This window comes from Peromyscus leucopus, chromosome 18, assembly GCF_004664715.2.
Source record: "Peromyscus leucopus breed LL Stock chromosome 18, UCI_PerLeu_2.1, whole genome shotgun sequence".
NCBI classification, from domain to species: Eukaryota; Metazoa; Chordata; class Mammalia; order Rodentia; family Cricetidae; genus Peromyscus; species Peromyscus leucopus.
In genome coordinates, this window is record NC_051078.1 from 21,687,024 (window position 1) to 21,714,742 (window position 27,719).

The following is a 27,719-nucleotide window of genomic DNA, read 5'->3' on the forward strand; positions in this document are numbered from 1 at the left end:
GCACCCTAAGTTGCTCATGGAGTCCAATAATGAGCCATGTAGGGATATATGATCTAGGATAGTACGGTCATCTCTGGCATGCTTGGTGACATCATAAGAGCAGTCTAATTTGAAGTACGGTGAGCTTACCAGCTCAGATGGTCATGAATAACATAAATACCATGAATGCACATAGAGCCCTCCTCCTAATGACCTTTTCAAATAGTAACTTTGTCAATGTACATTTCTCTTCCCTCACAAAGTTTAGAGTAATTTGTCTATGCTTTGTATCAGTTCCCTGACACTAATTCCAACTCTGTATTTTCATAGACTATGAACAATAATATATCCTACTAACTCCCCAATGTGTCAGTTAACTGTCAGGGTGGTTAAGCATATGGAGTGATTGGTATAAGTAACTCTGCTAGCCACAGGGAGTTATGCCCTCTGTGATCCAAAGCAGGGAGATTTCCAAAATGTTCTTGTAGTTATGTTTTTGCAAAGGTGAGCTAAAGTGATATCCATGCTAGGACCTTGCCATCGGGAAAGGCCCAGACAAGTGGGAGAATTAAACCGTCTGTACAGTAATCTGAAAACGGTGTGTTCTCATCAACCTAGAGGCATGGGACACAAAGGGACTCTACAAGTGAGAGGATTGCTCCCCAAGCGCGGGCGGTTGTCATTTTCAGTAGAGCACTACTTCAGCATGGGGAGAGGGGCTGGTTTCCTCTTCCTCCCTCCCTTCCTCCCTCCTCCCTCCTTCCCTCCTTCCCTCTCTCCCTCCTTCCTTCCCTCCCTCAGTACTCATCTACAAATAAACCCACTCTTTCTTCTTTGAAAGATGACTACAGTGAGAACCCCCACAGAAACGAAATTACATCCCTTACACTGTTACAATACATCCAGGAGGGAATTTCCACACTGGAGACAAGCTCATTTAGCACCTATATCTAGCTACAGATGAGGCCAAATGGAGTCCCACTACGAGGCCACCATGGAGAGACTTAGGCTATCAGTCTCTATATCCCCTCCCTATGTTACAAGTCTACCCTCTGAAGTCCGACACAACTACTTCCCCCTTTAGAGTCAAAATTTAGACTTGGGGAGAGGAACACTAAGGAAGGAACTCTGATGTACCATACAGCTAATTCCCTGGGTCGGATGGCAGTAGGCAGGCTCTCGTCTCAGGAGATGGGTACAACAATATCTTAAATTCTTTTCAGCCTCTCCTTCCTCGCTTCCCTACTGTGTGCTTGCACCACACACACATGTGCACGTACACACATACTCACACAAAACAAATTATATTCACATTGACCAGCATGTTAACTAGTAGTAGAAAATAATAAGTAATCCTAAAAACTCCCAATATTCCACTTAAGAGAAGAGAATAAATATGAAGCCTTTCTAGGAAAGGAACATTTTATGTACCATCATCATTTTCTACTCTGGATAAATTCTTTGGAATCACCTGATCACAGAGTTGGTGGATGTTCTTTGAACATCACATAGCACTGAAAGGAGAAGCTATGAGGATGTGCATTGTTGCATGATGTGTTAGTTTTCCAGCCTGCTGTTAGATTTTTACAAATTTAAAGACAAAGAAAGACTTCATTTGAAATGAATAAAACTAAGTGCACAAAAACACATACTTGAGTGCATTTGCGTTACGAGAATTTCAGTTTTTTAGCAATAAATGGAATTGAGCTGAACAAAGACATCTTTCTTCACAAAACCTTAAACATGGGCTTTTAGATAAAATCTTATTGAAAGAGGAAAAGACAAAAACCAAGATGGGTTGATTCTAATAAAAAAAAATGAGTAAACCATACAAAGCTCTTTAATAAAGCAAGGGGATTTTTCTAAGAGTTTCACAATGCTATTGAGTACAGTCTCAAAGAAACTCATCTTGGTCTTGTTTCCAGACCCATTGAATTATAGACATATTCTGTTGGATGTTCAAGTATAAATGGCCTTTTTTTTTTTTTTTTTCAAAAGCTGAAATGGGTAATCTTGAAAAAGAAAAGACTGGTATCACATGAAACCACCACTATAAAAATGCCCATGGACTTAGAAGTCTTGAGACTCTAATTGTCCTAACTGTCCTTATGGGGAAATGACAATGTCTAAGAACAAACATTTCCATTTCACGCAAAAACTCACTAATACCTCTTTGTTGCTTTTCATAGCAAGAGAAACTGGGGGACATCTGCTTCTCCCTCCGCTACGTCCCTACTGCCGGCAAACTGACTGTTGTCATTCTGGAAGCGAAGAACTTGAAGAAGATGGATGTGGGTGGCCTATCTGGTGAGTCCACAGTGACTATTGATTGTTGTAAATGCTGTTTCACCGTGGATACTGAATGCATAGCACACATGCTGCGGCTCCCCATCCTTAATTGATGGCAGTTCTCTCTCCTACGGAGCTGGAAGCAGTCTCCGAATTCAGCCAACGCAGGGCCCCAGGAAGCCACTCTCGGTTTATTGGAATTGGCAGAGAAGATGAAATCTATTTTCTTTCTCCATAGCCAAAGTATCAGTTGTCATTTCTATGTCATTGAAAGCTAAAATTTTGGCTTCTTAGTTGAAATGCAATGCCTGTGACAAATTATAGTTTTGAGGATTTTTTAAATTCACCCTTAGTATTAAAATTTGTATTTTACCTGAAACTTACTAATTAGGTGTTTGCCAACCTGACATAATTTTTATAATACTTTTATATGAAGACAGCATTTCAAATCTATCCAAATGTCTTTGCCTGAGAAGAAACCCAGGAACAGTTCATGTCATTCATTTCATTCTACAGCTTAAGACTGGAGTGGGGGAGGGGAGACTTCAGGCTAGAAAGTTCCATGTAACCCAAGCAGGACACAAAATAGTCAGTGACGGGAACTCTTCCACAAAGCAAAGTCAACTCAAGGACTGTCGCTTCCAGGGCTGTGCGTCATTTTTTTCCTCCTCCATGTGGTTAAATCAATTATAATTTTAATGTTCCAGTAAATCATTAAGGTGTGAGGGATTTTCCTGACACAACACAAGGTCATCCATCACAAATAGATGACAGTTGTCATTGTTTCTAGCTGTGGAGTTACACACATGACTCCTTATTCAGTGATTTGGGCTTTTTTTTTTTACTTAAAAAAATAAAAAAACCTTCTAAACATCACACTATTGCAGCACAGTGAGTTTTTATACTATGAAGCAAAACAGCTCAAGATTGTTGAAGCTGAGTTCTAGTTATTGACCCAGTGACTTACCAGCCAAATTCTCTTGCTATCCACATTTATCTCTCTCTATGAATAAGGGAACTTGAGGAAGCTGTATTCGCTCATGTCTTGCTACTTAATGTCCTGCTTTCGTTGTTAATAGTATTACTGGGAAATTTTAAAGCAATAGCATTTTTCCCCCTAAAAACGTGGAATACTTGGTGTGCTTATTTGTAAAACATACACACAGAAAAGTATTAAACATTTGACAATGACATTTTACTCCCAGGTCACGAATTAGTATCCTGAGGAGACTTAAGATGCCTAAGTAGCCATGTCCCACTAGGAGGGTGTCTGCAGCACTCATACCTGCCCCCCTCCAAATGTCCATGTGACTTCTCGCCACCTCTGTCTTAGCCCCCCACACACACACACACACATACAAATTAATCCTGTATTAGCCACTGTTCAGCTCCACGACAGCTTTGCCACAAAGCTGATAAAGCTACCTCCTCCTGACTTCTTTCTGGGACTGAGAAATGACTTCCCAGCACCGCACTGGCTACTTTAGCCAACCTTCAAGACTGCTGTCTCCTTCTGTCCTGACCTCTTGCCAAGCATCCCTTCTCATCTTCGGGATCTGCGTGAGGGAACCTGGTCTGGCGGGGATAGATCTGAGTAGTCACAGTCATGGGGCGTATACACAAGCTCCCTGATAACAGCCCAAGCAAAAAAAACACCAAGGACCACTCCCAGGTCCTGTCACACTAACTTAGCAGAAAAGAGGCACAGCCAGAGGCCAGATCTAATTCAGTATCCATCCGTTTGTAGTCTTTTTTCTAAAGAAAAGCAGAACATTTTCAGAACCCACAGAACCTACATCCACCCCCATATTTGAATTACCTGGAATGATTATCATCATTACCAAACCCTAATTTTAAGGGCTTCCTGCTGCCTGTAGAATTAAATCATAATTACTCTAATCACCTAATGTAGACACTTTCAGGCTGCGCCATTCTGCATCTCATTTTAGCCAATGGACCCACACACTCCTCTCGTAACAAGCTATGGGACATGCTGCTTCCATTCCTAAACAAGCTCCTTCATCTGGAATTTTCTTTCTTCCAACCATGTCTAGCTAAATCCTCCTCAGTCTTCAGGCCCTGCTGAATTCTCATTCCTTCCGGTTACTCAACGAACGCAACTGTGACTTGACTTTGAGTCAGGCTGCAAGCGGAGCACTGGGTTGGTAATCATGGCTGAAACAGTCCAAAGACCCTGCTAGCCTGCAGTTTTCATTTGAATGTAGAGACACAGACAAAAAAAAAAAGCCAGTAAATTAATAAAGCATGCAGTGCCCTGAGATATCGTGAACATTAGGTGGAAGTGAGGCAAAGAAGTTGGATAAGCCATGTTTGGAAGGTTTTGTTGTTGTTGTTGTTGTTGTTGTTGTTAAATGAGGAAGTGACAGCCCAGGCAATGATAGGACAGATGTGGGGGGGGGGAAGGTTTAGCGTGGTGGGAATGCTTTTTCTGATCCATCGCAACAGAACAAATCTTCGGCTTTTTAAATTGCCACTAGGAGTCTGCTTCCGGTCCTCCAGCACCACACTCCTTTCTCACTAGACTGTTCGGTATTTATGTCTCCCACAATGTTCTCACTGACGGGTAGCACGGAGCGTAGCTGCTCCATGAATAATGAATTATTTACAAAGGAGCCGTGGCCTGAAAAACAAGTCTTGCATTTCAAATTTGCTTAACCTACTTACCATTAAGGAAACTTTAAGTACTTGAATGGGTTGTGTCAGAGTAAGCTGACCTATACACAAAGAGACCACAATTATGTAAGATCTCTCCAAGTGATTCAAATGCCAAACTCTATTTGCCAGAAATGGCTTGTTAACTGGAACCACGGCTGGCTCTTCTGCCAGAGCTGAAACCACACTGTGTCACTACTAACAATCGACATTGTTTTGAGGTCCTAGAGCTCCAACTCTGTGTAAGCACTCCGTCACAGAACCACACATATTGACATTGGATGGGTTATTTCTTCTAAGCCTCGGTTGCATTGCTTATAAAGCGAAAGTGCTAAGAAGACCCCATTCACGAGAAATAAGTTATTATGGGAAATAACTGAGAACCAAAGTAAGTGCTCACCAAATGTCACAGTGGGTATTTCGATTAGTAACCACATCAAGGCTGCAAAAGGTGAAACCGATGGGTTATTTTACCAACTGCTTAATTTGATTGGGCGAAAGACTTAGCTGTTTGCTAGACCTGCCAGGTCAGTTCAGGATAATCAGGAGGCCAGGTTTTATACAGGCTCAGAATGAATTCTGACAAAGTAAGGAACCGATCAATAAAACATGGAAGAAAATGGGAAATGGACATTTAAAAATGTTTTTCTTACTGGTCTCTGGCCAGATCAAGCAGCGTCTTTCTTACTGTGTTCATTCAAATGGACAGCATAAAGATTTTGCCTACATCACACAGTCAGCGATCAAAGTGCCCATCCTTCATCGTCACAATGACAAGTGGGGTTGGACTATTCATAATTCTGCAGCAGACTCATTTTTTTACATTTATTTTTGAGAACTTTTTACATAAGAACTGTATTTATATCATTGTACTCCACCCCCACCCCCAACTCTTCCCATTTCCCCATGCAAATTCCCAACCTTGTCTTCTTTAATTATTACTATTGCACCTATATGTGTAACATATGTGTATGTGTGTGTGTGTGCACATACATATGTAGATATAAATACAACCCACTGAGTCCATTTGGGGTTACATGTATGTGTTTAGAACTGACCACTTGGGATTGGCTAACCTGTCAACTTATTCATCCCAGAAGACTGAATCTCCCTATCTGTATACACAGGCACATACACAGATACTTAATTTATAATAATAAAAATAAACTCCATGCAGCCAGCCATGGTGGCACACGCCTTTAATCCCAGCACTTGGGAAGCAGAGGCAGGAGGAACTCTGAGTTCAAGTCCACCCTGGTCTACAAAGCAAGCTCCAGGATAGCCAAGACTATACAAAGAAACCCTCTCTCAAAAATAAATTCAAAAAAAAAAAAAAAGATTGAATCTCCCTTTTTTATGTTTTTGTTCATAAATATTACAAAAAAAAAAAATAAGTTCTGAGAGAGACAAGGCAGTAGACAAGCTGGAGGGAGCCCCTGACTCCTACTGTGGAATATTTTTAACATACCATTCATCTTTTCCTACATTCCCATCTTCAAGATGGAGTGTATGGTTCCAAGGTGTCTCCACTATCTGGGACTGAAACATGAAAGTCCTCAGAATAGGTCAGGCTAGAAATGGAGCCTGAAAGAGTTTTTGGAAATTAGAGCACTCATGAAAACTGGGGGATGTTGGGAAGTAGAAATCCCTGGGAATATTCCCACGCAATTAGCTCTCTCTTTGTCTTCTCGGAATCACAAGTTGATTCTCTCTTCTCACCTGCGACTTCTGCCCAATTATCCTCGCCGCCTGGCTCCACATTAAACAGATTCTTGCTCCATAAAACTCTTCTAGTCCTGATTCTCCGCAGAGGGCACACCATCCTTAGAGACTTCCTTCTATCATTTCACCGCTGGAAAACCCTGACCACATTTAAAAAGGACAGAAAGGGTGCAGTCCTGCTCCCTGGATGAGGCTTAAACTCACCTCACATTTGAAATATGTAAATAGGCCGGGCGGTGGTGGCGCACGCCTTTAATCCCAGCACTCGGGGAGGCAGAGGCAGGCGGATCTCTGTGAGGTCGAGGCCAGCCTGGGCTACCAAGTGAATTCCAGGAAAGGCGCAAAGCTACACAGAGAAACCCTGTCTCAAAAAAAACAGAGAGAGAGAGAGAGAGAGAGAGAGAGAGAGAGAGAGAGAGAAAGAGAGAGAGAGAGAGAGAAAAGAAAAATATAAATAAACGAAAGCAAAGCATATCAAGCATGGAGGAAAGGTGGTTGGGGAAACCCAGGTAAAGGAGGGCGGGTACCATGAGCATCTGTTCCCATGCGACTGATGGACGTTAAGGAGCAAGAGAGGAGGCCAAGAGGGATGGAGTGGATGCTGAGAGGGTTGAGAAGCAACAACAGCTGAGCAAGGTATGGTTAAAGCACTGGTTCTCAAACTATGAGTCAAGACCTATTTGGGGTAAAACAACCCTTTCACTGGGGTTAAATATCAGAATTTTTATTTATTTATTCATTTGTTTGTTTGGTTGGTTGGTTTGGTTTGGTTTTTTTTTTTTTTTGAGATAGGGTTTCTCTGTATAGTTTTGGTGCCTGCCCTGGATCTTGCTCTGTAGACCGGGCTGGCCTCTGCCTCCCGAGTGCTGGTATTAAAGATGTCCGCCGCCGCCGCCGCCACCACCACCAGGCTAAATATCAGATATATTTACATTACGATTCATAACAGTAGCAAAATTACTGTTATGAAGTAGCAGTGAAATAATTTTATGGTTGGGGTCAGCACAACATGAAGAACTAACTGTAATAAGGGGTCACAGCATGAGGAAGCCCGAGAACCACTGGTTTAAAGTGTCCCCATCATTTTTCTGCTTCACTCCTGCCATGTCCTCACCCCCAGTCTTCTTCTGGACATCCTCCTCCAAGCTTGTCCCTAGCATTGTGACAAGCCAATGGTGACTAGAACATGGTGATTCCAAACTCATGATGCTGAGGCAGAAAGCTTTTTACATTAGCGTGGCCTCCCATAATGAGAGCCTGCCTCCAAAACTTAACTAATTTAATTAGCAAAACAAATAAATCAGTAAGAACAAAAGGCCTGGCTCCAGGAGGTGTCTGTTTCAGATAAAGGGCAGCAGCTATGAAAAGGAGGGGATGGAGTGAAGAATTGGGACTGATGCTGGTAGGAAGTTAATGTGTGGCCCAGTGAGTTACACACATACACAGATACACACAGACACACAAACATACACAAACACATACTCTTTATTATAGGATCCTACATTTTAATTTTTTGTAAATTTGGTTTTTCTCAGCCTGCTTTCCCGCCATCCTACAGGTATCATTTAGGAAAACAGAGCCACATATAAGCACTCAATTCAGAAAGAACAGCTCACGTACTCCCAGGTACCCATTAGATTCAATATAAAAACCATAATCAGCAGCGAGAAATCGTTCCCTTCAGGCAAAATTTATCAAGTGGTGACATTTTGACTGACTTGAGCAGAATCATCAGGAAAACATGTTAAAAATGTAGCATTTCAGGAACCACCTCAAACCCAGTTGTAGTGAGAACCTGAGTTGTTTTTAACATCTTTATTGATTCTTCAGGAGTTTCATATTATGCACCCCAATTCTACTCAACTCCCAGATCCACCAAACCCTCCCCCCTTTCCCCTGCAATGCCCCCACACACAGAAGAAATTTTTAAAAAAAAAATTAAAACAAAGCAAGCAAAGAAACAAGAACAAAACAAAACAAAACACACACAAAAAAACAAACAAAAACAAAAAAAACAAAACAAAAACAAAACCTCTTAGCTCCTCCATCTTTCCCCCTCCCCATTCATCCTGGTGGCATTGGGGGCCTCTGTGTGTGTCACATAGTACACCCTTTTGTCCAGTGAGCTTTACTAGCAAATGTTCATTGCACTGTTCACTGGTCTGGTTCAAGGCCTCTGGTTTCTGGTTCACCATCATCACAGGGTCCTCACCGGAACACCTCTGGGATATCCCCTGGCTGCACTGAGTCATGGAGACCCTGCGAGTTTCGTTCCACAGGTCTGCTAGGACCACATCTCCCTTCACAAGCTCCAGCAGGTCCTAGATGGAGTAGATGTTAGGGTGGGCCAACCCCAGGCCAGGCTGTGGGCCTGAGTAGTAGTCCAAGCCACTGGGGCCACCCAACTTGAGTAAGGAGGCAGAGTCAGCTCCCCAATGCCCTTACTCATCTTAAACTCAAAACACTTTAAAAGCTTAGATGGTATATCATCTTTTTAGCTGAGACCTGTGTTAGCCAAGACCTAAGGTAGAATTTTGTTGTCAATAATATAGGGAAAAAAATCCATCCTTTGTCTTATATACAAATATGTTCTCAAGTAAAAGGTTATATTTCATTTAGGAATCGAATATCCTCTTCCCGAAAAGTGTCCTTGACCACACGTTAAATTCTTATCACACCCCCACCCCCCACCCCAAGTCTCTTTCACTGAAAGAGGAAACAAAGGCAGATGTTTCCTTTACAGGTCCTGCAGTCATTTCTTAAGGCCCCTGACCACCTTCCTGTCTGTCCATTAGTAATGAAAGCATAACGAAGAAACCCACTCCAAATTCAATTGACTTGAACTAAAAGCCACTAGTCTGGGAGCTAGGCCAATAAATAAACAGGCAGAAACTTATTTGAGCCAATTAGATAGGGATATGCAAATTAATTGGCCATGATATCGGGGTCAGGCAATAATATGCAAATGTACTGGCTTCTTATTGAGCTAATGGGACAGGAATATGCATAATAGGTTGGCAGTGATGTCAGAGGCTTCATCATAATTTTAGGCTTGAATGTTACAGTGTAAAATTAATTCTGCAACATTTCAAAATGCTTAATTATAATATTGATAAAAATAATAGGAAGCCCTGAGAAGCGAACAGACTGTTCTGAAGAGGAAAGGACAATTCTTGAAATGACATGGTTCTTGAAACTGAGTTATTAAAAAGAATTATAAAGAGTAAGTCCATCCCAATGCAAGCTGAGAAGCAGGCACAGTTGCTAGTATAACAAAAAGAAGAAAAATGTAATGCCTGAAGGACTGAACAGTTTTAAGGAAGTAGAAGGAGATACGGACAGACCTTGGGACAGATTGAAAGTAAATGGCGGGCTGAGAACTACTCATTCAAAACAGTAAAGAACACTCCCTGTAAGCTCTGTAGCCATCAGGTATGTCCCAGTGACTCACTGCATATCACGTGAGTTCCCATTCTGTGCCAGGCATCATACCTGTCCTCAGTCATGTGAGCACAGACACTTGCCCAACACAGTGGAGGTAGATTCTGTTTTAAAGCTCTGGGTGTGTTAACAGATTTAATCCCTCTTCCAAACCTATGAGATACAGACTATTTTCAATGCTATTTTATTGATGGAACCAAACTACAGCTCAGTAAACAACTTGCCCAAGGTCACAATTCTCTTTGGCACAGCTAGGACATCAACACAAATAACTCCATCTTCACACTCCATGAATAAAACATGACTTTTATGTCCCACCAGAGTCAACCTGAAGAGCAGGTGACTGACTATGTTATAGATTGAACCACATCTAAACTTTAACTGGATTTCAAATATCCTTTAATCCCAGCTAGAAATTGCATCATGGGAGTCACTAATATAAATTACTTGGTTGGTCGCTTCATGTCACTTGGTTACTTACACAGCAAAAATGGAATTAGTTACTCTATCAGACTAGATATCGGATACTAATAGATTGCCATGTTTCTTAGATATAAGTTGTCATGCTATTTTGATGTGTGATTCTTTGCACACAAAAGTATGTACAGTTTAAAACAGTGACGCTCCAGCCATATCAGAGGCACAGTAGAAGAGATCGTATTGAACATGATAGAAAAGAGTCTAATTATAAGAAATGTGAGTGTCTTTTAGGCAGGAAAAAAAGTCAAATGAAAATGTTTATCTATTCAATTTTATTAATGGTTGATTCTAGGTGGGAGTGTATGATATATCAGGAAAGGGGACAGTATAATGTGAATACAAATGCTTCCTCTCCCTGTAAATTGCTACAGGATTCTGTGGTTCAAAGTTACATATTAAATATTAAAATATTTTAATTGAACCAAAATAATCGACAAGGCATTGAATTTGCAATCAACTACTTAACAGGAAAGGGAAGATGAGCAGGGAAATGCTGCAAAAGGAGCCCACAGATGGAAACATAGATGTGACCCTGATTCTTTTACTAGTCACCTTGAACCCCTCCGCCACTATGAAATCGTGTGTTCCCAAGCACTGACTTATGAAACTCAATGAGTCAATGAAAAAAATCCTTACCTCGAGCAAGCCCAAAACATAGAATAGTTTGCTATAGTTTGTATGTATCTATTCCTCAAGAGGTCCACACATTGAAGGCTCCCTCACTGGCCTGCAGTGCCTCTGAGGAGAGGCAAAATGGGACCTTTAAATCATAGGATGTAGTGGTAGGATAAGAAGAATATTGGGATCCAAGACCCTTTTCCTTGCTTACCAGCTGCCATGAGATAAGCATCTTTGGTCCCCCAAGTGTTTTCTGCTGTGACATTCTGTCTCACCCCAAACTGTGGCATGGAGCTTCCAAAACCAGAGCCAAAATAAACCCCAATTGTGTATTTCAACTATTTTTCTCACAGGAACAGAAAGTTACCACACATTTCATTGTGGGCAATCTTAGAAATAATTCACTAGGAGGGAAAACTATAATCCAAATTGGATTATGGAATTGTAGAGTCAATGTAGGGTTAGAGTTCTTCCAGAAGATTCTGTAGAGATGAAAGGGAAATGCCCTGTATTTGTCCATGTGTGGAGTACACACATTGTCACCCACCTCAAAAAAGACAGTGGTGTTAAGTGACTAGCCACCAGAGAAGGGCAGCCTAGACAGAGGGATCAAGGGGCTGTCTGTGAAGACAGGCTAAGAAGTTTGGGGCTTTGTAGTCTGGAAAAGGAAACCAGAGCACAGACATGATTAAAGTCATAAAATCATGAAAGGTAGAGCTAGAGTAATACCCACCTGCCCATTCCACACTAGTAGAATTAAGAAGTGACCTTGATGTTTGAAAGAAAACAGATGATGAAAAGAACGGCCATTCAGGGAGATCTCAAAGGTACCTTTCCACTCAGAAATTCTTAGTAACATTCCTTTGCTACCTTTCAGTTGGGTAGCAAAACCTAGTTGAGGATCTGGGACAGACAGAAATATAAGGCAGAATTCAGTAGATGAGATTTTTCTGCTACAGGCTTACAGGGGGATATTGCTAAACCTTGTGTGTTATCTCGTCAGAACCCCCTCCCACCATACCTTTGGGTGAGTACCCTTGGAAGCCCCACAGCTCTGTACCTCACTGTCTAACCCAGAAGATTGGGTGACTGCACATTCCTCCCTCACTTAACTCTTCTGTCCCCCCCTCATTCAGGTCAAAGAAAAGGAATGAGGGGTTTGGAATTTCTAACAACTAACCGGAGTAACAGAAGTATTCCCAAATACTTCTATTTTTAAACATTTAGCAAGAGTCGCTGCCATCCTTCTTTTCCTTTTATAAGGTTTAAGATTCCTGATAGCAAAGCCTGCAATGCCTCAATGACAAAAGCATACAGAGTTTTGATCTCACAGAAAGAAATACGAGAATGAATCCTTCTAGCGCTCAGCAGTTAAGAGTTCTCAGTACTCTTCCTAAGGGCTAAAGTTCAGCAGCCAGTACTCACATCAGGAAGCTCACAGCCACCCCTAACTCTAGCTCTGCAATGATGCCCCCTTTCTGGTCTTCAAGGGCACCAAAACATATGTTGCATACAAATACATAGACCCAAACACATAAAGAAATCTTTAAAAGAATGAGTCATTGTTATAAAAATTATAGCCAAGCTGAGTAGCTGATGCCTGGAACCTCTGTACTCAGGAGACTGAGACAGAAGAATGAGGAGGTTGTAGGCCACCACTGGCTATAGAGTGATACTCTAAAACAGCCAGAATTGCATCTTTTTTATACAGCCATTCCTACTTTTTGTGTGTCCTTGTATGTGTGGTGTGCATATGCATGTATGTGAATACATGAATGTATGCAGACACGTGTGTGTATAGCGGCCAGGAGTTAAGATTGGGTATCTAGCCTAGTATATATTCTCATCCTATATATTCAGCCAGGGTCTCTCACTTAAACCCAGAGCCTGACCAACTTTGCTAATTTACCTAGCCATATTGCCCAGCACATTCCCTATCTCTGCCTCCCAAGAACTAGGATTATAGGCAGGTTGCCATGCCCACCTGGAATTTACATGGGAACTGGGGACCAAACCACAGTTCATGGCTTGCGTGGCAAGTTCTCCCAAACCCGCCACCACTTTCCAGAGGACATCTTCACTGACCCTCACTCATTTCATTCAGAGATGCCTCACTCTTTCCTTCTCCATAGTCTTGCCACATGCTTTACTATAACCTACTGTAAAAACCGATTGTTCAACTTTGGCTCCTGTTCTCAGAGCCCTGTCATATATATATTACAGAAACAAACCTCGCCTCACCAGGCATAATGTTAAAGCTCTACCATGTTCTGATTTTGTCTTTATCTTCTGAATGACTTAATTTTTTTTCTCCTTAGTGAAATTCTTTTGGCATCATACAGTGGTACTATCATAGCATCAACTTGAGAAACACAACTAGAAAATCTAATTCTTGACATCGATTGGCTATATTAACAGTCATCTTCAGGGATTTTACTTAATTCTCATTTTATTCTCTTTCTCCACCAGCCTTAATAGTTTAAAAAAAAAGGTGGCATACTCAATCTTCAAGAGATAATAGTCTCATAAACATAGACACGTTACCATAGTTACACCTGAATGATGGTCATAAAGACATTTTTCAAGGAAGAGGTAAAGGCAGAGAAGAAGCCCTGGTCAGATCTTGTGCCCAGCATGAGAGGACAAGGCTGTGATTCAGTATGACATGCCTGCTATTTTATGGACTATCTTCCTCAGAGGAGGAAGTCAGAAGACCATAGCCCTGTGATTTCCTAATGGCCTTGTTTGGGCTGGGCACTGTTCTCAGGGGCTTCCTATTGTTTTCCCTACAAAGAAATGACCTTAAGCATTTAGTGAAGAAAAAAGTGACTTTTTAACTTAAAACCATGAAATGAGCACATTTAATCTTTGGGGATGTTGAAGCAGCCTTTATCTGAGACTAAATCAACAAGATTGATTGACTTAAGACATTCATAGATTTCAAATGATTGATGTCAGGCAACAATATGGCTGTGTAATTCATTAACACATTCCCCCATTAACAAGGAGCCTAAATGTACTTTTAGTGATAGTAGGCTTGCAGTAATATTGTGCATACATATGTGACTGCAAGATTACATATTTATCTACTTGATAGACTGAATTGTTCATGGGCTTCCATTTTCTGATTAATTAAGGAAAGAAATGTGTTCACAAATGGCAGTGTTCCAAGATGTTACTAGAATAACAGCTTTTAAATCATAAGGACATAAGAAATAAAGATGAAGTAAACCATAGCCTCATCACTTTCTTTAGGATGCACATAAGACCTTCAGTGCCCCAATCAGTCTCCATCTTCCTGTCCCTTAAAGGAAGCTGTGTCAAGGGCACAACTTAAGATTGTGTATACTCTTCCAGATTTTCTTCTCTGCCTGTATCATTTAAACACATACATACATGTATATATGTATACACGAATATATGCATTGTATACAAATGAGATCATATCACATTCATTATTATTTTGGTCTGCCCACTGTGGTATGTAACAGAGATCTTCTAGGCCATATGTATAAAGCAGCCATTGCATCTGTTGTTTTATAGCATCTTTTTCTGGATATAGTATCATATGTTTAGTAATTTCCTTACCAATAAAACTCCATTGGGAAAACTAACTTAGCCAAAGGTCTCCAAACAATACTTGAATAATGAGCTCTGAGATAGGAAGAAAAGTAGAGAAAAAAAATCCCCAACTCCTCCTGAACATCAAGCCAAGCCAACAGCTCAAAAGAAAGCTTTTCTCATTATCCCTGTGATGCAGCAGTCCCTACCCATAAGTACAAGAAAGGATGGCGATGGCGATGGGGAAGTCTTTGTTTTTCTAATATCCCTAAACGTGCATGCTGATGCCGCCTCTGCAACTGGCTTCTGTTGCTGAAAAAGACGACGTTACAGTTACACAAGCTCATCATGCATGAATAAGAGGGGATTTTAAAGTAAGATGCAATTATCCTACGTTCAAAACCTAAAAAATATGTTGCTTCAAGGACAACTGGTGTTGATTGCAAAGAGGTGCCCCCTGCCAAAAAAAGGAAAATCTAGTGATCAACTTGTAAATTTCTAGACTTTCCTCAACTATATTTGCAGAAATTTAAATCCATTAAAATACACTCAATCCAGCAGCGTAGTAGATGGCAACCGAAATAAACCTGTGACAGCCACTAGAAGTCAAAATAAACCTTTACAAGAGGCAAAGACAACGTTTTTTTAGAGAATTTTCCAATTCCTGGACTTTACCAAACCACTTATATGTAAGCTGCTTCTGCGGATTGTTTACATAAAAAACAGCTTGGTTTCTCCAGCACTGTCTAGAATAGAGGGTAGACACCGGAAGTGAACCTAACCTGAACAGGTCAATGGCAGCGAAGCCCCAGTCAGTCTACCTAGCGATCTGCCTTACTCTTCCTTGAAATACCTGTTCATGCTTTGAGAATCTTACTGAAATTAGAAAAAAAAAAAACAAATAGTTCAGTGACAGAGATTTTTTAGAAGAGGCACTGATGCTTATGAATTATGCAAGTCTGAACTTTCATTTTAATAACATCATTAAAATATAAACATCTTAAAAGCCTGCCGACAGGAACTTCACTTTATAGAATGCTTTCTGTGTGCCCTGACCTTGCCAAGAGGCATGCCTAAGGCATGATTTAACAGTTATTACAGGCCAGAGCCAAATAAGAATTAGGTATTTGAAAATGCCAGTGTTTGTCCTCGCCTCCTTGGCTTCCAGGGGAGATGGAAGTCAGCTGTGAACAGGGCCTCTCCTGAGAGCCAACAGGGTGCAGAAACGGCATTGCAAACCCTGAATCTAAAACTCATGACCTTTCAGCCCCTCAGTCTGCTCATCCATAAAATTGGGATATTAAGCGCGGCTTCATCCTTGGGTTCCCAAATGAGATACCATTAGGCGGAAGTGCTAAGTAGAAAGCATTGAATACCTGCCAGCTACTTCTAAGCAAGAGAAAATTCCTAGTTAGCGTTTAATGTTTTTGTGCCAAGGCTCGGTTCTAGGAGAGTGTGTTTCTCCATCATTGATAGAACTAGCATGTTATGTCATGTGTATGGTTATTAGATGTTTGCCGCAGCATTATTTGCAATGGTCAGAAAAAGTGGAAACAACTTTGCTAATGGATGAACAATTTCCACACATGCAAGGACACGGCACTCTGCAGTAGAAAGCGACAAAATAGAAAAGGATGTACCTGGCAGTGTGTACCATCTCCAAAGCGACAGAGAAGACAAAGGGACCATAGGAAGACTCTGTGCCTTATATTGTTGGACAGCTTCTCACTTACTTATCCTTTAATTTACTGAGAAATAAATAAAACTTAGCTCACAGCGTTGCTCTTGAAACTACCCCTGCTAGTTTTGTGGGTGAGTGTATATATGGTCTCTGCTCTGGTCGCCCTGCCTCTACTGAGGCCTCTTTCTTCTTATACTCTACATAACCATGAGAGTGAATGAAGTCGAAAATAGTAGCAAGATACCACAGATTATATCATTCAGCAGTGTATAAAATTAGGCCATGTGTCTGGGGTACGTGGGCAGGAAGTATGTACAGGATTTTAATGTATGTCTTCTCATTAACTGAATAACAGTCCTGAGAGCATTCAGAAACTAGCCTGGCAAACTCTCTCCTCTCCTGATAGTATTTAGCCACAATTCCCAGGATATTTTTATAAGAAGACAGATAAGATATAATTCTCAGTATGGTTGTTGCTTAGTATCTTGTTGGGAATTAGTTCCGGGCCCAACCCATTCAACCCTAGTACGTGCCCCAAAGCTGAAAATGTTTCAGTTCTATATACAAAATGGTCTAGTCTTTGCAGCTAGCCTACACCTGTCCTAGGGTAACCTTCACACGCTCTCTTCAGTTGACCTGTCAATCCTGATGCAGTGTAAACACTATGTGGAGAGTTGTTTTGTTGCTGAAGGAATTGTGACGGGCAAAAACAAAGTCCGTCCATGTTAAGTATAAACGCAGTTTTGTAATCATTTAACAGTTGGTTGGATCCATGGATACAGAGAGAAGCCTTCAGCTCACTGCCACACTCAGCTCTCCAAGCTCATGATTTGATTGTTTAAGATAGCAGAGTTCTCTTCCAGATGCTTCCTTTGTGAAAACATGTCCAAGATGAGCTCAGTTAACCAACAGAAGGAAAGAGGAAGGCTCGAGTCTGCGTTTTCCTCATTATCAAGTCAGAACCTGACTGCCAGACCTAATACACTCCCCTCTGCAGTGAACCACCACGAGCTGGAATCTGCAGGAGCAACATGAAGTTGACTCGAAGTGGCAGGGCCTGGTCCCTGGGCAACTCCCTGTGGCCTGGCCTAATAATTTTACCCTAGCTAACAAATACCTAATTAGATGCCATGAGTCAGCAGTCATTGCTCATTGTCACATAACTGAGTGGTCAAGGTGGTAACCTTCACTGATCTCTACAAAGCTTCCAATCTCTGCAGACCTCCCTCTCTCTCTCTCTCTCTCTCTCTCTCTCTCTCTCCCTCCCCCTCCCTCCCTCCCTCCTTCCTCCTCCCCCCTCTCTCTCTCTCTCACACACACACAAACACACACACACACAAATAGCACTCATTTCAACTCACATCCATTCAAGACCCTTTAACCCTCTTTAGCTTGTTTTCTTCCATCTTGAAATTTCATTTTCTATAACACACTTGTCCTCAGGCTGTGCCCATCCTATCAATTCAAAACATGAAGAAAATCTCTGGTCGGATTGTGCCTCAGCCCTGTAGCCCTCACCTAAAATGAATTGTTCATCTTGCTGAGAGAAAAGCCTGTTCCATTAAAGTATTTACTAAGAATCTATATGAACTGGGGGGGGGGGACCTGTGTATTACTTAGTCCCAGGGCAAGATCAAATATTCCCTGTTTCCCTCTGTTGTGTTATTTAGCTAATTGCTAAATGTGCCCACATCAGCCCTGTTGAACTGTGCCTCCCTCAAACAACTAGGCAGCCTGCCTGAGCCAAGGTTAAAGCAATTGCTAAGGATGCATTCTCCATGATGCTATCTACCTGGGGACTGTGTTGTAGACTCGGGTGTTGACATGAAATGCCAGGGCAGGCAAAAACAAAATTCCAAGGTGCATTTCAGTGAGATCCTCAAATGAGAAACTTCCCACAAATGTATTATCATCAAGGCTGCTTTTTTTCCCCCTACATAAAGATGGTTTTAGGGTGCCTACAATAGGGTTCAGTGCCAGAGAATGAAAATTTACTGTGTGAGTTAAAGTTAAGAAAAGAGTGCTAGCCTCAAGCCAAATTATATAGAGACTGTCTTTTAAAACTCTCTCTCAAATATTATAGTGTGTGTGTATGAGTGTGTATATACACACACACACATACATATATATACATATATATACACTATATATATATATGCTCATAACTGCCAGTTGAAATTCATGCAAAGCTAATCATTAAAAGATGCTAAAACTTAATATTTGCTTACAAGCAAGGTATCAGCATGGAATGTTTTTCATCCTGGCTTAGTCAGTGAGAATAAAGCCATTTCCTTTTATTTCCGTTTGCTCAATATACATGGTCCTGGACAATTCCTTCCTCGTCTTCCCATTCACATTTCAAAGTGATTTAACCTGGACTGTAAAACAACAGTGGAATCTTATTATCAACGAGGATTATTCATTTCGAAGATGGTCCCCAACCATGGAGCTCCTGCACCCTGCACCGAGGGGCAGGGATGCGACATTCATTTCTAGTAACGCATTTAACTAGAGGGACATTAACTTTCTAAAAGCAAGCGCAGCGGGAAATCGGGGTCATGCAGAGGGCAGACACAGCATCAGCCTGGAACTGTTTGTGGAACTGGAGCTGTGTAAGCTGCCAAAGAAGAGACTTAAAGCGAACATAACAACTGTCTGGAAAGAACTGAACAGATCAGTTCTCTCCGGGAATGATTCAGATTGGAATGGGAACCAACAGGTATAAGCAGTGCAGATCCATACTTGGTTATTTCCATTTTAGTTCCAAAAAGACTTGAGGCAAGCTTGTTAGAAGGACTGAGTTAAGATTTACTGTCCCCGGCTCCAGCTGTCACAGGTTAGAGGCCGACCTGTGAAATCCCTCCATCTCCTAAAACACTTCCATTTCTGCCTGGGAAGTTCTAAGAGACACCAGCCACCCTAAAATACCGTGAAAGAAAGCATCTATCCCAAACCTGAGAGTGGTTTATTTTGTCCTTGAAAATAAGAGGGTGGCGGACTGCTGGTACCAGTAACATAGTAAGTCTAATCTGGTGCTAAGCATTCGTTAATTTGGATTCGGTTAACTGTGAACATAATCCCATGAGATAAGTGTCATTATCCCTACGGACACAAACAGAGACCAAGGTTTGGAAGTCAGTGGCTTGAGCAAAGTCCCAGAGGGAGGAAATGGCAGGATCTAGCTCCTTGCTGCACCCACCCCTCTGTTCCCCAGGCCAGCCTGGGACCCCACCCTATCTCATTGTTTACACCATGTCAGTTCAGTTGGCCATAATCCCAGTTCCAGAACACAATGTTGTACAACGATCATCGTAGATTATTTTGACAAAGTAACGGTATCCAACTGTGCCTGCAAATAGCACCACACGCACATCCCAGCAACTCCGTGGATGAACACGCAAGTGCCCTGATGAAGCAATGGCTCCTCACTCATTCCTGTCACTGCTTCTTATTTCTGGAAATAACGTCCAGAAGGGAACAGTGTTCCTCTCAATGACAACACAGAGAGGGAGAAGAGGTTGCTGTTTACAGGTTCATATAATACACAGAGAGCAGGCGTGGAGCTGTGAGCAATGCCTCCCCAGTGGGAAGGCAGGCACAGGCAGCCACGGAGATTCTGGGCAGCTTTAATTGCCTCTTAATCGGAAGTCGTGCCTCTAGTCGGGGAGGTAAAGAACTTGGCACTTCTTGTTTTTCTCTTCCTTTCTGCCCCTCCTTTTTCAGTTGGGCAGAAGGCAGTGGAGGTGGTGTTAGATCTTCAGGACACACCCGAGCTCAGCCCATCACATCTCCGCCACACTTTACCTCTTGTCCTGTCCACACTGTTTCCTTCGATCTCTGGCTGCTGTGGTTTTTTTCACGGTGTCCTGCACATGCCATTTGTCACTCAAGACACTGAGTTATTTAGTGACTAGCAGTGAAAGCGCCATCACTGTTCTTGGCTCTGTACCCCTCTGACCGCTGATGCTATTGCTTCCCACCATTTTCCACGTGCTAGGGGTCAGCAACTCCTGTTCTGTGAATAGTTGCTTTTTTCCAGAGACACACCTTAATTCACTCTTGTGTGGCCATCATCTAGCAATGCCTAGCATGTGTAGGCTCCATAAGGAACTTAAAATGAATCAGTTCATTGTATCCCCAGTATTGAACATATAATGTGAATTAAAGTGGACTAAACTAGAATCATAAAAAAATCAAAATGAACTGAATGAAATATTTTAAGGCATTTAAGGTTGAATCCATAACATTACAAAAAAAAAAAGTACTATCCCGAAGAAATTTATCCAGACTATAGATAGCAGTTGACCAATTGATTAGTACACTCTAGCTATGATGACTCGATGTTATTCAATTAGTATCTGATTTTTTTCTTACTATTACATTTCCCTTGAAACTGATATTATAGTGAGGTCTCTAAGCCAAATCCATAATGGGAGACATATTCTAAATTACCATATATTTAAAGAATGGCCAGGAAATATAAACTATATTAGTAAGTCCAAAACAGCAAGTGGAATAGAAGTACTCTAAACCAACAGTCTTGGTTATACACAGAGGAGGGTCATTCCCCAAACGTGATCCTCTTGGACCTAGGTTACCTTCGTGGTCCAAGCTTTGCTGTGATCTCAGAAGAGGAAGTCAGATCGGTAGTGACAACCCACATACACCCAGAATACACACATCGTGTGCGCACACACACCCTTCTTCTCTCATTATTTCAGATTCCTAAACCTCACTGGTACACCTGGTCCAGTCTGGATCAGACCTGGTACTGTGTACCTGAAGTGGCATCAATAAGATAGACATTGGCAGGCATGGCAGCGTATCGGTGTAATTTCAACACTTTGGAAGTGGTGGGTAGAGTCTAACTAGTTCTAGTTAGCTATACTGGGCTGGAGGGCAGGGGGGTAGAAGGAGACCTGTCAAAGAGAAAGAGAGAAGAGGGAGGGAGGGAGAGAAAGCCAACAATGTTTCACATTCCTCTTTTTTTTTTTTTGTCTTACTAAAGACACAAAAATATATTGCCTCAATTTTTCTCTTTAAAAAATCAATTACTCATTAGCCCAGAACAGAGCACTGTAATATATCAGTGTGATACCTAATTTTAATGTAAAAATAGTATACATGCTAACAAGTGGTAATTGCTTCATAAATCTTGGAAATAATGTCGTGTTTGAAGAGGCAGCTGAACTTTTAAAAATAGCAATAAGCTAGATTAGTTTCTGTGTTCCCACCACCATGAAAGGCCCAGCATCCACTGGGTAGCTGGAGGGCTGCTCATAGGCACTGGAAAGGACGCAAGTCTGGAATCACAAATTTGGCACATATACATGTGAATTACCTACCTACCAACTCCCACTGTGGGCCAGGAGCAGAAGAGCCCAAGCTAAGTAAAATTCAACCCCTGCCCACCCAGGCAGGGAACACTATACAAAATTACTGTCTGTGATTTAGATTAAAAGTGGCAAGCTTATTCTTCAGGATACCAGCTAGTAAATATTTTAGACTTAGCAGCCCACATGGCTTCTTACAAGCATTCAGCCTTGCCATTAGAGAACAAAAACAATCACAAGACAGCATGGTACAAATGGGCAAGGCTGTGTTACCATAAAGCTATTTCGAGATAGGAATTTCATCTCATGAAATATTAATCTTCTTTTGATTGTCTTCAGCTTTTAGAAAGATATAAATCTTCTTAGTGTGTGGCCTACAAAAACTTGCAGTAGACGGATGCGGTCCCCAGGCAGCCATTTGCTGACCCATAAGACTTTATAGGAGTTTGGAGGGAGAGAATTGAATTCCGACGGGGAGCGGGATGGTCATGGAAACTTCCTGGAGGTAAAAACCCATCAGCTGAGGGCCTATTTAGGGCAAGTGAAGAGGCTCAGAGGACAGCCTGAGCTAAGGCATGCTCCTGTGAAACAGACCGGGAGCAAAGAGGCACCACTAAGAATGAAGTTAGAGAGATCTGCCAGGCCCCAGAGCCCCATCAAGGAAACTGAACCTTATGCTCAGGATGAAGACAGGTTGCGGGCTGTTGGAATGGTCCAGAGTAGAGAGTCCTGTGACGTCACCCCAGCTATGTAGTCAGTATTACTTGGGTTAGAGTCCCAACTGTGCCACTCACTTAGATGTAGCCTCAGAACATATGCTTATCCCCTGGTCCTCACGTCCCTCATCTGGAAACAGAGATAATGCCTACCTCGCCATTTGTCATCCTGTCCTTGGACCTGCGTGCTTCATTTAACAATGTCCTAACTTTTTGCAAGAATGTCATTGCTAGCTCATTGCTTGACTGGCACTCCCTCTGGATGGTAGGACCACATCGTCAGTGATAGTTACCAAATAACCTAGCACCAACTCAAGAGGATTGATGAGTACATGGGGGAGGGGCAACTAGCTAGTCACAGAACCAACATTCCACCACCTTATTCCATCACAGTTTATACCTGCAGTTACTTTACAACGATAACTCTGTAGCATCGTTTATTTAAAACTCAGGGGAAAGTCATTGAATGGAAAAAGAACAAAACAAAAAGAGTATTCCTTCTTTAAATAAATACTTTCCCGTAATAAGTGTGTTTTCTTGAGCAAGTTCTGATTCCATTTCCCTTTGCTACATGGGTATTTCTTCTGCCAGTAAGGTATACTTCCTTCGAGAAGCTTTATTGATCTAACTGGGTTCTCATTTATATTGCCCTAAATTCGAGGTGAGACAAAAGATTTTCATTGCGTAGTTTATCAGGCTGGGTTTTTAACTTAAGCATCGAGCCACCATAAGAAGCAAACTTCATGAATGGGCTACAACGGAATACATGCTTCCCCCTATAAATTGTCCAGACTTGATACATCACATTCAAATAATAAAAATGTCATTTATCTAGTCATTAGATTTTCAGAAATTTGTTTTAAGGCAAACCAGAAAGTAATAACATCAATGTTGAGTTTTCACCGAAATTTGTCCTTATTCATTCATTCATTAGCTATTAAGATCTACTGTCTGCTACACTCAGCTAACTCTTTCCATTTGAATAAGTTTATTTTTACTGCTTTTTGTTGTTTGTTTCTTTCTAGATTTGTGGAGTGTTTTGGGGGGGAGGAGTAATTTGACTTTTTGAGACAGGGTCTCACTGTGCAGCCTAGGCTATCTTGGATTATAACCTGGTCTGCCTTAGAACTCTGCATGCTACAAGCCCCAGGCTCCCGGGTGTTGGGATTACAGGTGTAAGCCATCACACCTGCTACTAAAGAACTCAAATCGTGACCACCAATTTGTTTTCCCTACTGTATGTATGGACAAGACATACATATCAATAGAAAAACGCTTTAATTTTAAGAAGAGTGTTCTGATTTGCTGTCCTATTTTTCAAGAGAAAATATCAGATTCTAAGTATATTTAGAAGAAACAATATACTCTGAGAGCATTGATTTGGGCCTGGGTAACCAGAAGAGTGAAGTTACGAAGCCCTGTTCAGAGGTTCACAGTTGGCCAGGATGAAGGGGATGAGCAGCATGCTGAGCTGGGGACACAGGAAAGCTGTGTTACCAATTCGAACAAATGGAGATGTCTCCCAGGTAGCTAGACACCAAACATAACTCTGCACGTAAATACTTTAAATTCCCACTGAATACTCGTTTTCATGTTAACCGTGGCAAGTTTATCTTCTCTATCACTTTCAGCATGTTTGGAGTCAGGCGGTTTGGGCATGTGCTTCATGTAGTCTTTGAATTATCTAATTCTGAAAGCTCCAGCTTATATGCAGCACAGGAGAGAACTTCCCTCATCCTCAAAATGGAATCCCCACCCTGGACTGGCAGCCCCACTTTACAGCACATCATCCACAAAATCCTTTTCTCTCAGACTGACAAACTCCAATCCCCTTCCCTAAGGGAAATTTCAAAGAAGATAGTTCACACCAACAGTCCCTCTGATCCCGTACTACCAAGTAGAGCAGATGCATTGCCTGGTGATCCAGTTCACAGCCATGGACTTGGGAAGAAAGGAGTTGATTTAAAGAATCAACCAAAAGTCTACTTTATTAATGGCCTCCTCTTCTCCTTCATTAAAAGCAAGTCTGAATCATGATTTGCCAGTGAATTTCAGAGTCTTCGGATCCAAAAAAAAAACCATTTTCTCAAGGTCAAAAAGCACATTTAGTTTCCTTCTTGGCTATAAAAACAAAACAAGACGCACAGTGTAATAAATACTTTGGTGACACACTAGTGTTATGAAGTCACTAACCCATGCCAAGAACAAAGTGTAGAGATCAGATCAGAAACTGGATCAGTAGTGATTAAGCAACCCCAGGAACATGCTGGAAGGTTCATACACTGTACTCAACTGAGTACCATATTTGGGGAAGCACTAAATATCCTAACTAAAAATGAACATTAAAATAATTTACAATATTTTACCTGTACTCACATGCGTCTCGCAGAAGCCCACACAGAGACAGAGTCAGACAGATCCCAAGCAGTCACACATATTAAAAATCTTTTTAAAGGAGAATTTGCAGCCACATTGAGAAAGTTCTTACATTAGTTACAGGCACACAGAACCTGGACAAGTTACAGAAGTCAAGCTAGTGACTTCTGAAACCAACTAAAAAAATAAACGCATGCTTGAAAGCTGGACCTGGGTCAAAGTGTCTCTCTTCAGCATAGGAGTTGGAGTCGAGGACCTGTTACACACTGAATTCTTCCCTGGTAATTTTCTCCTGAGGAAAGAGATGCATTTCATTCTGATGTTCCTGTACGCTTCTGACAGTTTACATCCTCGTTTTCACTTAGGAGATTATGGTTCTGTAAATGGTCCTTGGACCCAGTAAGCATATCAACAGAGAGTTTTTTAGTGTGTTAATCAAAATGTAAGAAAGACAATGGGATATGCTTGAAGTAGCAAATCACTTGATTACTTAATTAGGTTAGCAAGACTGCCACGAAGTGAAACCATCATCTTTTTAAGCCGCAGTTAAAAATATAACGTGAAAATATGGGTAATGTTTCAAAGAATGCAGAAAATAGGAAGTTTTGAAGGCTCCTGTAGGATGCCAGCTGTGTGTTACTCCAAGGAGTCCTCTGAGAGCTCTGAAAATGCCTGTAGGCTTTATTAATCAACTTATGATCTCAAAACACAGTGTACCCTGAACAGTAATCCACACAAGGCTTCCTAGTGTTTTCTAGGAAGTCTTGTTAGCCCAAGCTTTTGGATTCGTTTAAGTTTCATTTCCAGGCTCGGTAGGAAACCCCTGGAAAGTGGTGATTTAAAATAAATCTCTCTATTACATATTTTGCCTCAATGTAGTAACCAAATATCTATTTTTGTACTAAAACACCATCTAGTAGGACTCTAATTTTGATACATCTGTTTACAAAGAGGATACTAAAATAAACTACAAGAGAATATGACAGTAAAAATATCCAAGGATATAGTTGAAAGGTTACTGAATGTAATATATTGCATGCACCGTATCTTCACACCATACCTGAGGCTGACATCACTTACCACTTTGAAAAACTGGAAAACATAGCTGAGAGCTTAAATAACTTACCCAAGGTTATAATCGAGAGAAATCAATGAATCACTCACTGATCGAACCCATACGTCTGGGTCCTGTTTTCTGATGCAAATCTAAAGCCTATTTCTAAAATAACTTGACATCTTTGAAATTTTTGTTTTAGGAGAAAAAAAGACTATTTTATCTAGATTCCATTTGTTATGAAGATTAACCAAGTAACTCTAATCTCAGCCTTCCTTTGAATGTTGTTTTAACATTCCCTCCATTGGGGGTGGGGGATAGGAGAAGTACACATGCTTACACACCAAAAAAAGAAGAAAATAAATAGCAACACCTGTTACTTGGATCTTTTAAAACAGTAACAAGAGCAGGAGCGAATTAACATATTCTTGAAGGCATGGCTTTGAATCAAGAGAGGTTCTTTGGCAAAGATGCAGGCAGTATCAATGTGTTCCTTGAGCGCATCCATACCTTATTCAGTCAGTAGATTTCTCCCATGCTTCTGTTTGTGAAGATGCAGCCTCCCTTGCAGCTGCCCAAAGTACTTGTAAAAGAACCTCCCCTCAATCCCACCCACTTCCTAGATAGAATGCTCATACTTCCTTCAGTGAACCTTTGGCTTCAAGCTCTGGTGATATACAGTAGCCTATTAGCATAAAATAACAGCTACCTTACTCAGCATACTGTGTGCTAGGCCGTATGTTAAATACTTGACAATCCTCACTTCCTCTTAATTCCCTCCATAACTCTAGGAAATGTTGTCATTCTTCACAATTTTCGGTTGAAATAACAATGGCTTAGAAACATATGACATCTAGAGTCTGTGTTCATAACTACTTCTCCTATCGTTTAGAAGTTTTCATCCCCGGAAACACTTGTGATTGATGGCCAGTATTAAGCTAGAATTGTGTCATTCTTAAGGCTCTGGTTCCTTCAATTCTTTACTACTTTAAAATACAACCGCCTCAACATTTTAAAGGTTACATTTGTGTTTCTTTAGATCAACCAAAGGAACTTATCCTTTGTTTGAAATCAAAGCTGTATACAAAACCCTGTGACCCTCTCAACTTCCTATTGAGTCTGGTGGGCATTATCAGATCTCCTTGAAGATGAAAGAGCCACCATGGTTACAAAGTACAAAGCTTCAAAAGCCAAGGTCCAGCTATCCGTACCTCATTGAGATGCAGGGAGCATCCCTAGGCATCACTCCCATCCTGGCCTGTGGCATGGCAAGGGATTTAGGATTTGAATTCTGAACTTCCCATAGAATAGAATCTGCCCAGAACAGGCGCTAAAATGTGTTACCTGCCCTATAGAGAAAACTGTAGAGTTTGTCATGCAGGTCTGTGTCAAGATGATACCTACAACTTGTTGTCAAGCTAACGATTCAGATACAGCCGGATGAAATGGCAGGTCTGATGTGGGAGGGTTAGGGACTGTGGCTGAGCTACAGATTGCTCAGAAGCAAGCTGGTTTTAAGTTGCCATGGCAAAGAAAGTGCAGACAATGAAAAGCTTTTACATTGGTACTGTCTACCTCTTGTTATAGGATTGTCCAGCAGAGGGGCACTTTTTTTTTCTTCTTCAAACTGACACGAACAGATAAAATAATAAACACTAATTACAGAGTATTATAATGATTTCTGGGCTTGCCTCGGAGGGGCGTACATCTGGCTAGGTAGGTAATTACTTCTTTGACAGATAGGTTTTACGTGAGAATGAGGGATGATGAGCCTAGTTTATTGCCTGCTGCTGAGA

The 27,719-nt window shown here is 41.3% G+C and overlaps 1 protein-coding gene across 2 annotated transcripts in view; it reads left to right on the forward strand.

Annotated features, from left to right (window-relative positions):
- The window catches only part of Syt1 (synaptotagmin 1), a 505,793-nt gene that overhangs the window by 415,496 nt on the left and 62,578 nt on the right, over positions 1 to 27,719 (forward strand). For both annotated transcript variants that reach the window (XM_028873036.2, XM_028873038.1), the window contains exon 9: positions 2,169 to 2,286. In XM_028873036.2, coding sequence (XP_028728869.1) covers positions 2,169 to 2,286 — 118 coding nt within the window. The remainder of the gene's footprint in view (positions 1 to 2,168; positions 2,287 to 27,719) is intronic.